The sequence below is a fragment of the Oryzias latipes genome, chromosome 1 (assembly GCF_053564925.1).
Source record: "Oryzias latipes strain Hd-rR chromosome 1, Olatipes_Hd-rR_3.1".
Classification (NCBI taxonomy): domain Eukaryota; kingdom Metazoa; phylum Chordata; class Actinopteri; order Beloniformes; family Adrianichthyidae; genus Oryzias; species Oryzias latipes.
The window spans coordinates 13,092,012-13,106,719 of NC_136237.1; the positions used below are offsets into that span (position 1 = coordinate 13,092,012).

Sequence of the window (14,708 nt, forward strand, 5' to 3'; positions counted from 1 at the left end):
TCTGTGTGTAAAAATCTTCTGCTGTGAACTGACAAATTCCCATTTGCATGTGTTCATTTAGAGTTACAACTTTAAATCTGTGATTACAACTGCTCAAATGTGCTTCTGCATGTGCTCGAACCTGCTGGCGCAAATCACAGGTGCGCTACAACTGCGCTCTGAATTTTGACACATTCCTTGCGAGAAACTTGTGTCAAAACTGATCTGTGTCCGATGGGTTCTTCTGCCTCGACAATTTGGGTTCCGTGTGTTTGTTGAGTTTCATTGTTTGTCGCTAGTTATTGGTATAATTCTTGTTCCAATTTGTTGATTTCATTCTTGACATCTTCTGTAATCTGCCCCTTTAAGGAGTTCATGTCAGCGCTTAGGTCGTGGATTTCCTTGCTAATGGAGTTGAGTCCACAGCGCATGGTTTCAGGTTGATGGTTAGCTCCAGCGTCATTTTTCCACTGGAATCTACTCCTGTTTTCATCGATTATTTTGTTCTGTTAGTTAATAATGAACTTTGAGGAGCATATTTGCTATATATTGTTGGGAACAGTGAATTACGCAGGTGTCAGGTCCGCCATCTTCCTGTCGAGCTCACTCCTATGACAGATAAAATTTTTATTAAAAGACCCAAGGTTGTTCTTGTTTGGTTTATACCCATAGAAAAGAACTACCCTAATTCTGAGCAAACGTTTATAAGCCTCTGTATACTTAAACTCTTGAAGAAAGTTAGCCAACCAACTGTTACATACAATACAGTGCATCTGACAGATATTACCTGCTTTGCCATTAGAAAGAATTACATATATATAATGAAGGGTAGACGAAAATAATTTGTAAACATTTGGAACCCATTTATTATCTACGTAAAGTACTTGAACTTACCAGACACTGCCAATGACTAAAGGAAGTGGACACCGTGGTTCTTAAACAAGGACATTTTTGAGCAATCAAATCTGTACATTTTGAAACTGGAAAAATCTTTTTATACACATTTGTGGTAAGCCTTTGTTGTGCCAATTTTAAAAAAAATGACCATGTTTTTAAACATATTTTGGAACCAAACTGTTACAATCACCATAGACACAGATTATTACTGTTTTTGAGAGACAAAATATTTACTATGACCCCAGAGGGATCATGTACTGAATAATAAATTAGTTTTGTGTTAAATCAATTCATTGTCAGCTGGATTATATAAAACAATTATTCTTTTTGTTGCATTGATGTTCTAACCCAAACTACATAGTTGACCATCGTGTTAACTATTGCAGGAAAAGAGCATGTTTGCTATTTGCAGATGCAGTTACATGCGGCAGCCTGACTCAGAGAGGTCATTTACAGCAGCACTGAGACTTCTGCATTTATCTTCCATGCTGGAACATTCTGCAGGTGACGGCCAGCGCTCCATCCAAGTGTTCTTCCCCAATGTGTAGATGAATCTGACATTGAAAATCAAAAGGTAGAGAAATGGTGGTTATGCTTGGATATGTTTTCACATTAAAACATTGTCAAACCAAAGTACATTTAATGTAATGTCTATTTTATCTGCAAATCAGTGACATTATGGGAACACACAGTCATGATACAAAGAGTGTCTTAAATTCAAAACATTTCCTAATGTGATGTTTTTAATTGTCAAAAGTGAAAGGAGACAGGAGCGATTCAAAACAAAGCAGTAAAAGGAAAGCTGAATTTAACCCAACTTTCCCTTTGGCCTGTCAATGACTGCAGCAGATGGTTGAACCACAAGCATGCAAATGTGGACTATCTAAAGTGGAATTGCCTCATCATCAAAGAAAGAGTCTGCAAATGAACAACATAACAGGAAATTTGAATCATACTATACAACTAAGAAAAGTCTCAAATATATCTGGATTTTTGGTACCAATGGTACAAATTTCTGTTTTTTTAATTTTTCAGAATTGTTTTTATATGTATTCATTACTATTGAATGTTGTGCAATGACCTGATGTCCTCATTTAGGATGCACTCTGCAACGCAGCATGATGTGCTCTAGATATGAGCAGCTGATTACATTCAATAAAAACATTGTCATTTGTCTGGGGCTTTGCAATGTAGAAGTCTATCTCCATTTAATTCCATTTGAAATGTGAGTTTTCTGAAAGTGTTTATTTTCCATCACCTGTTGGTATCTGGATCAATCCTCCACTGGTCCTCTTTGGGACCCATAAGGAGGTATTGGGACCCCTCCTTCAGTTGGAGGTCTTCTCTGCAGCCTCCATGGGACATGAAAAGCCTCCTTTGGCCAACTTCAACTCTGTCTTCCACTCCTGTTAACAACCAAATGAGATTTTAGATCAAATGTTGTTGAAAAGTATATTTCCATTTAAAAGATAGCTTCACAAGAACTCTTTCTGTAAAAAAGTTATTTTTTAAGCTTCAATTAAATAATACAAAAGAAAGTGTGTTGCAATACGTATGATGCATTGAGAAGCAGTTTATAAGAGTTTTGTATAAACTCATATGAGAGGTTTAAAATGCTAATCAAAATGTTTGGATTCAATTTCTTTGAAAGTCCCTCTTATATCGTGTTTTAATCTATTGTAAAAGTGTTCCCAGTGGTCTTTTAAATTATAATTATGCTGTTTTTAGCCTAAATAAAATTAAAAAAACCTGTGTCGTTTTCCAAGTCTTTATTTCTGCAGAGGGGCAGGAGTTCATTAGAAATTCACCTCTGAGTTTGGGACAGGACTGATTGTGAAAAGTAAGCCACCCCCTTCCCCATCATCCATCCGTTTACACACTCTCCTGCTAACTTACAGCCTCTCACAACCCCAATCTAACGTTAGTGATGCAGCAGTGCTGCAATCAAGAAATAATTAGAAATGCTATTTTAATCTTCATTTTTATGTGTATATGTTCTCAGTTATCAGTAAATGCCACAACAACACATTAAAACCACCGAAAACAGTGGATCTTTAAAGTATTTGAACTTCAAACATTGCAGTGGCTTTTCTTTCAAAGTAAACAACTTAATATTTTAAGCCAGGAAAATGAAACAATTTAAAAAACTTAATGCAGGTAAAAGGGCCTATATCATGCTTTTCTTGGCATTGAAGAGTAGACTATTCTTTTCTTGAATACAGTATGATTATGCATTCTATTTAGCATACTAAAGAATGATTTATTTTTTTAATAAATTGAGTTATTTTCACAGTAAATTTTTGAACCCGTAAGTAAGACGACTTGATCTCTGAGGCATCGCCTTTCACTCCTTGTTGGCGCTGCCAATTTGTTGACGTCAACCTAGAGTCGGCCTCGGCAGCGTGTCTGCGTCCTGCCCACAAAAACGACCAACATCCTAACTTTTGCAAAGATGGATGTGGATATTGTTCATATAAAATAAGTGTTTATGCCTATCGCTGCTGCCTACACAGAGAAAGTGGGTTTATCTGTTTCTCATTTATCTACGTCATAATATTTTCATGGATTGGGAGGGGCTGGTGCTAAGAGCGCAGATTATTAGAGGAATACTTGGAAATGCAACCAAATATAAAGGTTTATGAGGTTGTTTTTGGTGAGGAACTAACAATATAATACACTTAAAAAGTTGATTTTTGCATGATACAGGCCCTTTAAGGTTATAACCATTTCTTGTGTTAAAACACTGTTTTTGTGTATAATCATTTTTCCTCTGTATTTTACAAAATGTTTTTTTTTTTAAATTTGGTGGAAGTAAAGAGACAAAAAAAGTTTAAAGTGTTTTGAAAAGTGTTCAAAAATGCTTTATTTTAAACAGAAAAAATTGAATGAACCCTGTTGTTTCTCCTCTACTTTACTAACTTTTTGCATTTCATTCCTGTTTATAAACATGTGCTAGGTGGTTAAAGAATAACGTAATGAAAAAGTTTTGTGAGCTCATTCACACCTTCTAAATATCGTACTAAAATTTAGTAACATGTATTTCTCACTATCATATAATAGCAAATTTGTTATTAATACAAGAGTATCTTTTTTGTACGAAAACAATTACATCTTTGAAATCTTTAAAACCTTTTGAAGTTCCTTAGGCTAATTCTTAAAATAGAAATTTTTGTGTGATCTAAAAAACACTGGTTGGGATTGCAGTACTTGTTTTTTCATTGTGAAAAATTTGTTTTAGAGTAAATATTTCTGTGCATGGCTGTAACAACAGCAGTCAGTGTATGACACTCACCCAGTTTAATAACCTGCATTATTTCCATCTCATATTTATCATAGTAGTCTTGACTGATGCTCAGAACCTTTACCTGGAAAACTAAATACACAAGAACAAATCAAATGCAGCATCACTACCTGCAATAGAAAAGAAAAAAAAAAGAAAACATAGGTATTGCACGAGTCACTCTTCTATACTTTTGTGTGTACACTCACTAGCCACTTTATTAGGCATACCTGTCCAAATGCTCATTAACGCAAATTTCTAATCAGCCAATCACATGGCAGAAACTCAATGCATTAAGCCATGCAGGCGTGGTCAAGATGATCTGCTGCAGAATGGTAGAATTCTGGGAAAGAATGGTAATTGAAGTGACTTTGAACATAGCATGGTTGTTGGTTAATTGGCATCATGGATGTGCAGCCGACAAATCTGCAGCAACTGCATGGTGCTATCATGTCAACAGGCAGGGCTCCAGACTATTTTGTGACCAAATTTTGAGAGTGTGCGACTGAATTTTACATCCAGTCGCACATGTGCTACCAGTAAATTTGCCTGACCCACCCTTCGTATTTTTATACATTAAACGTGGAAGGGGCACGTCAATGAGCAATGAAATAATCAATGATACGCGAGCGCACACGCACGCAGGCAGACACACACACTCGCGCACATACTCATGAAACGCAAGCACACACTCGCGTGATCTGTGAGGCGGCCACTGCGTGTGAGAAGAATAGGGAAAGCCACTGTAAGTGGCTAAAATGCGTGCAGGGGGAGGGGCCTAGAGACAATCGAGCGCGCGTAAACATCTGTGGGAAGGAAACGGAGACAAATATCACAACCTGATATGTGCGTCTGAGCTATGAGCAAGCGAACTATTGATTCATTCTTCCGACCTGCGGCTAGTGTACCAGTGCCAGAGTGTACAGCAGGGGTCTCAAACTCATGCCCCGCGGGCTATTTGCGGCCCCAAGATGATATTTTGCAGTCCCCGCCTTAATATGAAAGTTCAATGTTAATGCAGCCCCCCAGTTTGTATGAAAGACAATTTTTCATTGTCGTGCGCGGAGCTGACAAAGCAACCTATCACAGTGGGGTAAATGACTCTGGGGGGCGTTACAATGGCCGGGCTTGAAAGCAGGAGACCTGACAGCCCCTCCCTCCCCGGAAGGAGTTCCTTACTTTCCTTTAGAACGTATTTATTCGCTCGTAATTTTCTTCATACATGCAGTCCGTGCTGAACTTTGCTTTGGGTCACACAGACCCGGAGGAAGGTTAAGTTTTGGTTACGGCGGCGCATCAAACGGTTTATGCACCGCTGTCACGGCAGCACGCCGCTCCCGCGGGAGTCGGGTCAGCTGAATGAAAAAAAAGGTAGCTAAATGTCCCACACCTACATGCGTGACAGCTAACGGGGCTTGAACTTTAAATATGTGCGAGTGACAAGATTAGCCTTAGAGACACTGAAAACACGTGTGGAAAATGCAACGATAGACGTGTTTAAGATGAACCAGCGGCTCGCCTGGATCGTTGGGGTGACCGGGAGGGGGGGTTGTGAGATGAAGGCGAATCTGCAGCGAGACTGAAAGAGAACAGGAAGTTGGAGTTGTCCTTAACATTCTATTTTTTTTTAATATGCCTCTCCCCCTTAGTGTGATCTGTGTTATTACATATTTTATATTTATTTGAATGTTTTGTAATATATGCAGCCTTTTTTAAATCAATTGGTATTTTAAATTATTTTAATTAATCACTCAACTACAAAAACCATCAGGACACATGGTTTTTGTAGTCTGTAGGCCAGCTTTCAGTCAGTTCAGTACTAAATTTCCAGCTGTGTTCACGTAGGTTGGGGCCTTGCTCCCACCCCATTCTCCTGATATTTTTGTGATGATTGACAGGTGATGTTGGAGCTAAAATATATGTCACACACCAGATGATCTGCGCAGCGTTACGTTACGTCCACCTGGGTGATCTCAAACACGCTTATTGTGCATCTTGGCTGCACTTATTTGGTGTCACCAACATGAATTTCTATCCGTTTTGTTTACCATTTGTTCTGTCATGACGGCAATGGTGCTGTCAGTTTACCTTCTTGTTGCATCTTCAAAAGTGCAGAATAAAATGTGACACTGAATTAGGACCAGCACATTGTAATTTCTGCATCTATTATTAAAGTATTTATTAGTAATACAGTGGAAATTAGTAAATTTGGTTTGCATGTTGATTTATTAATTCAGTTGGGGTCCACTGTGCTCCTAGTGAAAAAAGTTAGTCTGGAGCCCTGACAGGGACCAAACTCCTTGAGGAATGTTTCCAGTGTCTTTCATGAACCTCTTCTTCCAAGGATTAAGGCAGTTCTGAAGGCAAAAGGGGGTCCAACCCGGGACTTGCAAGGTGTACCTATCAAAGTGGCTGGTGAGTGTAGAAGAGGACTGTATGCATGGGACGATGCACAAGCATGGGCACTGAGTCTGGATATCATACCGTGATGTAAGCCATTGCAGGCAAATATCTCTCTCTCCTTGTTAGGGAAAGTGTCGCTATCAGCTTTTGACACACAGCAGTCGCCTGAATATTCAAGAGAACATGTAAAGGGACGATAATAAAAGGCAGCATGAATGTCCACTCATGGGGTGGGGGTTGTTACTCTGAGCACAGCGGCAGACGTTGTCCTTGCAGATCTGAGTGAGCTCCTCCCTGTCCTCTCTGGGGGTGTAAGTCCGGCTGCAGCGGTGATCTAAGACACTGAACGGTTACCTTCAAGCTCAGAAGACTTTGTCAAAAATCAGTAAATGAATGTAAAGTCTAAGTTTGATGTTTAATTTGATGCTTTGTAGTGATATTGTGAGGAAGAAGGAGGTGCACTCCCTTAACCATTAAAATGAAATATGAAGCATTTCCTCTGTTGCTGTGTAATGTGACGGCCTACCTGGGTTATAATACTCATAGACTGTAACTGAAGATGGTTGAAGAAGGCCAACTTTGAAGTTCTGCTGCAGGCGGAAAATCATAATCTCTGGTTCTTTGTGTGAAACCTTACAAGAGACAAAATATAATTGTATTAATATTTAGTTTAAAACAAACTCTTACTGCTGTCAAATAGCCCAAAGTTGCAACCTTGAATAGGTGGATGATCAGGGAACCTCTTTCACTCAGGTTATCTACAATCTGGAAGTTGTTGATGTAACGATCCACTGAGTTAGACAACTGAGGAAAAAGATTTTTTTTAAATGGTAAATATTTCAATTAAATGAAAATTGAAAGGTGTAGAGTTTGATCTGCGTGACAGCTCTGAGATCTAGCCCAATCCTTAGGAGCTAATTACCATCTCCAGGTCTGAGTTTTCTGGTGTGAATCCAGTGGGAAGACTGATATCAAGAACAACCATCCTCACATCTCTAGGTCCTAGTGCTCTGTTAATGAGACAGACACCACAAAGGCAAAGAACACAGAAATTTAAGAGGGCACCGGTCTAAATCTTCACCAACTGATCACCATCAGAACCACAGAGCTACTTATGTCCTTAAGTAACTAGTCTTATTAAGGTGTAATGACTCATATTAGCAACGGTTGGATTAATGTCATAATTTGTGGTTGCTGACACAATTCATAATCAATATTGGTTTATCTTGAATGATCCGATCTGATCCAACCTGAGCTAAATTCAGCAGGGTGACTCAGAGAAAAATACCTGGGTACTGAATAGTACAGGTGAAGTTTTCTAGATTCCTTGTATTTCTTGCAAGATAATCAAGTGTGAATTAAATATGTGTATAAACAAGTAAACAAGAGATAATGGCAAATCCATTCACATTTTAGTTTCAAAAAGTTCAGACCACTGTTATTTTTCCCCATGAAAATAATACAGTTGGTCTTTTTTATGCAATAGTCAAATAAACCTTCTGTTCCTCAATCCAAAGGGTATTTTCCAACATATTTTTGATTTATTTCAGTTTAAAGCAATTTTATAATGATATAGGTCAATTTGATTAACAACTTGCCTGAGACCGATTGTTCTGATTGAATCTTTGGAATAGAGATCGATTAAGTTGATTAATCATTACACCCCTAATTCCTTGAACCTAGAGATTGAGAAACATCATAACAAAAGTCCTGGTCTAACTATACTGCATCATCAGCCTTAGGTTTTGACAACAGGTTCATTTCAGAAAAGATCTTCCAATTCAGGAAGTACACTGCAAATGAATCAGGAAAAATGATGAACGTTTGCAATAAATAATTTAGCAGGACACAAATTCATCTTCAAGGAAATGTTTCACATGTAAGTTTGTGAAATTTTGCAGAAAAAATACATCTGTAATATCAAACTTACCTGACTTTGATGGATATCTTGTATGTCTTTATTACATCTGCAGGATGCTTTTCTGACATGGACAAACAAGTAAAATGGGTCAATTTGAAAGCACACGCCTGCACTGTAGTTATTTATAAATTTATATTTGCTTAAAGTCCGACTCCAATCCTCTATCTATTGTAAAAGTGTTACCAGTGGCTATTAATCATGATTATAAAGTTTTTAGCCAAAATAAAAAAACTTAGGACATAGTTTCTGTAGATTGGAAGTGGTTCATTAGAAATTTTTCAGTGAGACCATTGGTGCGGAGCAAGCCTATCCCCCTCCCTTTTGTGCTATTGACAGCTTGAAGGAGGGAGCTTGTGGCCCACCCAGCATATTTTTTCTTTGTCACAAATACAATCTTTTTGAAATCACATTTTTGTCTGCTCCTAATTCGCAACAATTTGAATAAAGATACTCAAAAAATGCAGTTTTGAGCTTAATTTACTTGATATATGTCTCCATCATCAGAAGAGCGACACAAGAACATTTAAAAACACACAAAAAAAAAACATTTTCCCTGTAGTGAGCCTTTGTTGATAAGGTTTTTAACTGTCTTGTGCTTGTGTTCCCTAATAAATGTATAGGTTTGCCTCACTTTTAATGTTTTTTTTTTCTTGGGTTTGTTTAAAGCAGTAATTCAGAATTACAGTCAACTTAATTTGTAATGCAAATATTTCTAATGAGATGCTGCAAATGTTTTATAAAAGCCTTTGTTTTTGACACGCTTTTCTGTTATCCTAGACAAGAATTTTGTTGTTCCGATCAATTGCTACCTGCTTTCAGTTTCAGGGAAACCAAATAAATTATAGCAAAGAGCACTGATACTAAAACTTTAACTAACACTAACTTGAACTTATTAAAACTTGAACATGAGTGAGATATTACCAGTGGATTCTTCTACATTCACACTGAGCTCAAAGTCATTGCAGGTTTTTTTTTCATCCACCTCAAGAAGCTGATTGTAATACGTCACAACCTTGGGGGAGAATAAACATTTTCAGTTACCAAAATTTTCACAGTATGAAACAAAGGGAATAAATTATGAATCAAAGTTTTGGCTATGCAAAAAAATGCCAAAAATATGTAGTTTAAGGAGATAAAAAGTTGCTACATTTATTAAGTATGTACCTCCAGGATTCCCTCTCCACTTCCTTTAACCACCACGTCAAACTCATGACCTGCAGGCAGCTAAACAGAGAAAATATGGAATAAGTAGAAATATTGAAACACAAATGAAAAAAAAAACAATACTAGCTCTGCTTTTCAAGGCCCATCAGTTGTCAAACATCTCTGGTGTAGTGGTGAGCTGCAACAATTCAGTGTTTTCCCCTTAAACCTTAAACCATTGACTCTATATTAGAATAGTGAGAACAGCTGACATCCGGCTCCAACCAAATGAAGTCAGTTTAGTCGTCGTTTGCCGCCATTTAGAGTCAGACGACGTCAGTAAACCGTAATTGGTCCGAGTCGGTCTGAGTCAATGTTTCTATGACAACTATTGTCGCCACTCAGGAGTGAGCTTGTTGGAAGTCCACACACCTTTCACTGAGAGCGGTCTCAGAAGAATCTGTCAAACGTTTTAAGCATTCAAAGTGGGGGGGCCAGCGGGCACCACATACTTCTATTGAGGCATCTTATTGGCCAGTTTATAACTAGAATGATTTGCAATAAATATGTAATATGATGGAAAGAAATAAGATTAGCAAGAGCTAAAAAAAAAGGTAGCACAGCAAGAATTGTTATTCTGACAAATAGAATGACTGAGTAATAGCCATTTATTTCTATAGATGTCTATGAGATTTTGGCTTCTTGGAGCCAGCGGGTACTCCCTGTTTGAAATTCGAGGGGGTAGGGTTTAGATAGTTAGATAGAATTTATTCCAGACTCATGGTCCAATCAGTAAAAAGGAGTACACAGACCCACCACATTTAAAAAGAAATACACAGTGTCGAGAATACACGAGCTGAGGTACAGTGTATAGTTACAATTAATAAAAAAGTTAATAAAAAATACTTAATAAAAAACTAAATTTATTAACAAGGATAAGAATAAATACCAAGATAAAAAGATTACATATACATACCACACTATAAAACCTTAATTACAAAGACAAGTAAAAAGACAGTCCCTCCAGTGTTTCCATAGATTTGACCGAAAACGTATTGCACTAAATCTAATGTTGCTTATAGCCAGGATGAGAGTATTCTCTGAAGCGTTTAATCTGCAGATAAATTTGAACATCAGCAAGCACATGCAAGCCCAGAGAGTGTTAATTCTGAGTGAAACTTATTAAAAAGCACTCTGAGAGCATCATTGTACGCCACCTGCAGCCTTCTCATACTGGCACTTTTATAGTTTGCCCAAAGATGAGCTGTATACAGAGGAGTGCAAAAAGCTTTAAATAATGTCACCTTGACTCCTTCTGTACACATACCAAACTTTCGGGAAAGAGTGTTGGCTTGGCCATATACCACACGACACTGCCTGTAGATGTCTGCGTCATCTGACAAGTCCTCCGAAATTATATGCCCAAGATACTTGATCTTATTAGTACACACAAGCACAGCATTTGACAGGGTAAAAATCAGGGAATTTTTGGTTTTTGTCTTCTTTTGTCCGAGAGATCATAATCAGACTTTTTTGTGCATTAAAAATGATGTCATTATCAAGCCCATAAGCTGAACAGATGTTTAGCAATTGTTGAAGGCCAGCAGTACTTGGACTCAACACAACTATATCGTCAGCATACATCAAATGGTTGATAATTAAATCTCCAGCCACACAGCCAGTGCGACAGGCGTTAAGTTTACTCATTCCAGTCCTCTTTATATCAGATGTCCCCAAATCCAGGCCCCGAGGGCCGGTGTCCTGCTGGTTTTCCAGAAACTCTGCTTTATTTGCTGCTGATTACCTGGTTCAGGTGTGCTTAGTCAATAAGGAGCTTCAATGGCAGGTTGATTGGAAAGCATGTAGGACAGGGGCCATCGAGGCCTGGATTTGGGTACCCCTGCTTGATATAGTCAATGATTTGAAGAAAAACCACACTTTACCACTGGACCACAGAGCTGGTTAATTATTCAATGCTGGAGAGCTTAAAACAATTCCAGTATCCTAAGACAAAATGTTTCGCTGTTTTACCTTGGAAGAGCGAGCAGCATAGGCAGTGTCGGGATTGAAATGGTAGCGCAGGTCTCTGCGTCCTGCTATCTTGATATCCACATCCAGATTGGTGTCCTCACGCGGTTTGTTGATCATGTACTCTGACAGTGCCTGAAGCACCACCATGGTGGACTGGAGAGGGATAAAGTCAAATCTTATTTTAATTTTGATATTTTCCTTCACATTTCCTTGAAGGAAAAAAAAACAGTTTTGCTATTTAAAGACTGACTCTAATGAAAACTGTGGTTTTGGTGTTTTTAACATGTTCTTGCGGCATCACCAAGAAATTTGAATTGAATTTGAATTTGCATTTGAAGAAAATTAAGATTAAAATGTAATTTCTGAAAATGTCTTTATTTAAATTGTTGTGAATCAGGAGGTGACGAAAAAAATGCTGTTAAAAAAAGCCAGTAGCAGTGACACAGGTGCTAGAGTGGGAGGGCCCCAAGCTGCCTGCTCCACATCAATCTGCATCTACTCGTAGACTAACAGATCCATGTATGTCTTCGTTTTCCTCGTCTGTGCTGGGATTTGGCTCAAAATTGTACAGCTAGATAGCTCAAATATTGCTCTCCATTTTTGTTGCACCGATAATGTTAGCTTGAGGTTGTGAGGGGCTATAAAATACTACAGAGAGCGTAAACACAAGGATGATGGAAAATTAGGGAGGGTTTACTCCGTGCCAACAGTCCAGCTCACAACTCAGAGGTGAATTTCTGATGAACTCCTGCCGCTCTGCAGAAACTTAGCACTAGAGAAGGACACAGGTTTTTTTTTTTTGGCTAAAAACGACAATTATATAAATATTCGACAAAATCACATTATGTAGTTTTTGAAGAATTTATTTATAAATTATGGTGGAAAATAAGTATGTGGTCAATGACAAAACTTCAATTGATTACTTTGCTAAATACCCTTTGTTGGCAATGACAGCAGTCAAACTTTTTTTTAAGTCTTCACAAAGTTTTCACAAACTGTTGCTGGTATTTTAGTCCTTCCCTCCATGCTTAAAATCCTTCTTACAAAGCCACTCCTTCGTTACCCGGGCAGTGCGTTTTAGATCGTTGTCATGATGAAAGAACGTTTCAACGTTTCAACTTCAATACGCTAGCTGATGGTAGAAGGTTTTCACTCAAAAACTGACCATACATGCCTCCATTAATTCTTTCCTTTACATGGCTCAGTCGTCCTTGTTCAAGGATTTTTGCTCACCGTTCTTGTGATCATTTTGGCCCTTCAGGGTGAGGTCTTGCGGGGAGCGCCAGATGGAGAGAGATTATCAGTGGTCTTGTATGTTTTCCATTAGGTGACCATATACTGAATGGCGCTTGCAAAATAAAGGGGGAGGGGGGGTAAATAATTCTTTCCAGAAACAATAAAGTGTGATGATGAGGCAGCATGACAGGGTGATGGAAAGTTTCTTTAATGAAGCAAAGATGCTTTGTCTGCACTGCACCGCCGTTCATCGCCACAATTTTGGACGCACAGTTTTTTACGCGCTATAAACGCACGATTTTGTGCGCGACAAAACACTGACCGTCTTGGGACAGCACAAGACAGCATAAATTACGTGTTACTTTTGAAACGTGCGTAATAAACTACGCTATTGTTGGCCAAAAGGCTGTTCTTTCCTTCTTCATGCCACTTGTCCTGGTAAGTTATTATTCCTTTTGCTTGCCAGAAGCTGCAAATGCAAGCCCAACCGCTTGGGCTGGATTCGTCTCATGGATCTCCATAACACAGTGCTGAGAAGGCAAGCCCCTGAGCCCCTGAGGTACCAGGATGGCAAAGCTCTCCCAAAGGGGGGCTCAGATGAGAAAGTACTTCAACCAGGCATGGGCAGACAAAAGAGAAGGTAATGTCATCTAGCTTTTGCAGACTGTTCCAAAATTTTGGTGAAATAAAATGAATTGAAAATGTTCTGTTCACATTTGTACTACATCAATTAATACTTATTTAATGAATGACATGACCGGGTATCGTTTTTATGATTTCTTTTCTTTAATTCGTTAACATAAATTTTATGTTTTTTGTTAAAAAATGCTGCTGACAAAAATTGGGTACTGTGGTTGAAATTTACTTATAAATGACATTTGACATTATTTAGACATTTTATAATTGCTCCACTATGAAGTGTGCTTTATATGGTTTCTGTATGGATAATTTTTAAAACGTAAAAAATTATAGTGATTACATCTTTTAATTTCAATTTTCTGGGTTGTTATCTTACCTAGTAAGGAACATCCATTTTTAGTGTACATTTTACTCATTTTCTTCAGCTTTGTTGTCACTACTAATAGCAAAAGGGCAGTGAGGTTAAGATTTACCCAATGTTATTATTTTTTGTCCTGCTGCCTAAAATAATTAAGCAAACAATTTAACTGTATAATAAGTACAACCCTCTCGAATGCATTTTTTCAGCATGGTCAGCACATCTACTGACCGACACCCCCTGCTGGTACCTGTGTAGAGCCAAAGCCACCACCTCTCCGTCTTTGGTTGTTCAGCCATTTGAAGGGAGCTGCTGCGTCCTCCATGCGTCCCAGTTTGACCAGAGTGAGAAGAGCATAGCCAGTCGCTTCCAGCTGGAACAAGAAGTTTTCTCGGTCGGGCCAGTGACTGGAATCTGAAGGAGAGGCAGAGCGTGAGAAAAACCTTTGAACAGTAACACAACTATAGGCTCTTTTTACTTCTGAGGAGCTTGATGTCTTTCCACACGTAAAAAGCAATGAGGCAACAGGCAAAAAAAAGTGTCAAAGATTTGATGAGAGTATCAAAGAAACCACACCGTGCAGTGGAAAAAAAACAATCAAAACACATTTCTAAAAGTCAAGATTTTTTTTGATAAGAAAATATATATTTAATAACTAAAAAACTGTAATTTTTATCCAACGCTAAACGCTAAACTAAACTTAAATGTGAGCAACAATTGCTAACTGAATGTAGCTTATTAAATTTAACAACATTAGGTTAGAAATCTTTTTAAGTAAATGTTTTGAGTAATTTTAGACTGAGTTTAAAAAAATAATTGTA

The 14,708-nt window shown here is 38.1% G+C and overlaps 1 protein-coding gene across 1 annotated transcript in view; it reads right to left on the reverse strand.

The window, feature by feature from the left end:
• Positions 1–818: 818 nt before the first annotated feature.
• Positions 819–14,708, reverse strand: part of c3b.1 (complement component c3b, tandem duplicate 1) — a 42,587-nt gene continuing 28,697 nt past the window's right edge. Inside the window, exons 32-44 of the mRNA XM_023959331.2 lie at positions 14,138–14,301; positions 11,655–11,807; positions 9,645–9,704; positions 9,402–9,492; positions 8,490–8,541; positions 7,482–7,569; positions 7,274–7,363; positions 7,086–7,191; positions 6,804–6,893; positions 6,641–6,724; positions 4,169–4,249; positions 2,135–2,282; positions 819–1,430 (exon numbers count right to left, since the gene is read on the reverse strand). Coding sequence (XP_023815099.1) covers positions 1,295–1,430; positions 2,135–2,282; positions 4,169–4,249; positions 6,641–6,724; positions 6,804–6,893; positions 7,086–7,191; positions 7,274–7,363; positions 7,482–7,569; positions 8,490–8,541; positions 9,402–9,492; positions 9,645–9,704; positions 11,655–11,807; positions 14,138–14,301 — 1,343 coding nt within the window. The 3' untranslated portion in view covers positions 819–1,294. The remainder of the gene's footprint in view (positions 1,431–2,134; positions 2,283–4,168; positions 4,250–6,640; positions 6,725–6,803; positions 6,894–7,085; positions 7,192–7,273; positions 7,364–7,481; positions 7,570–8,489; positions 8,542–9,401; positions 9,493–9,644; positions 9,705–11,654; positions 11,808–14,137; positions 14,302–14,708) is intronic.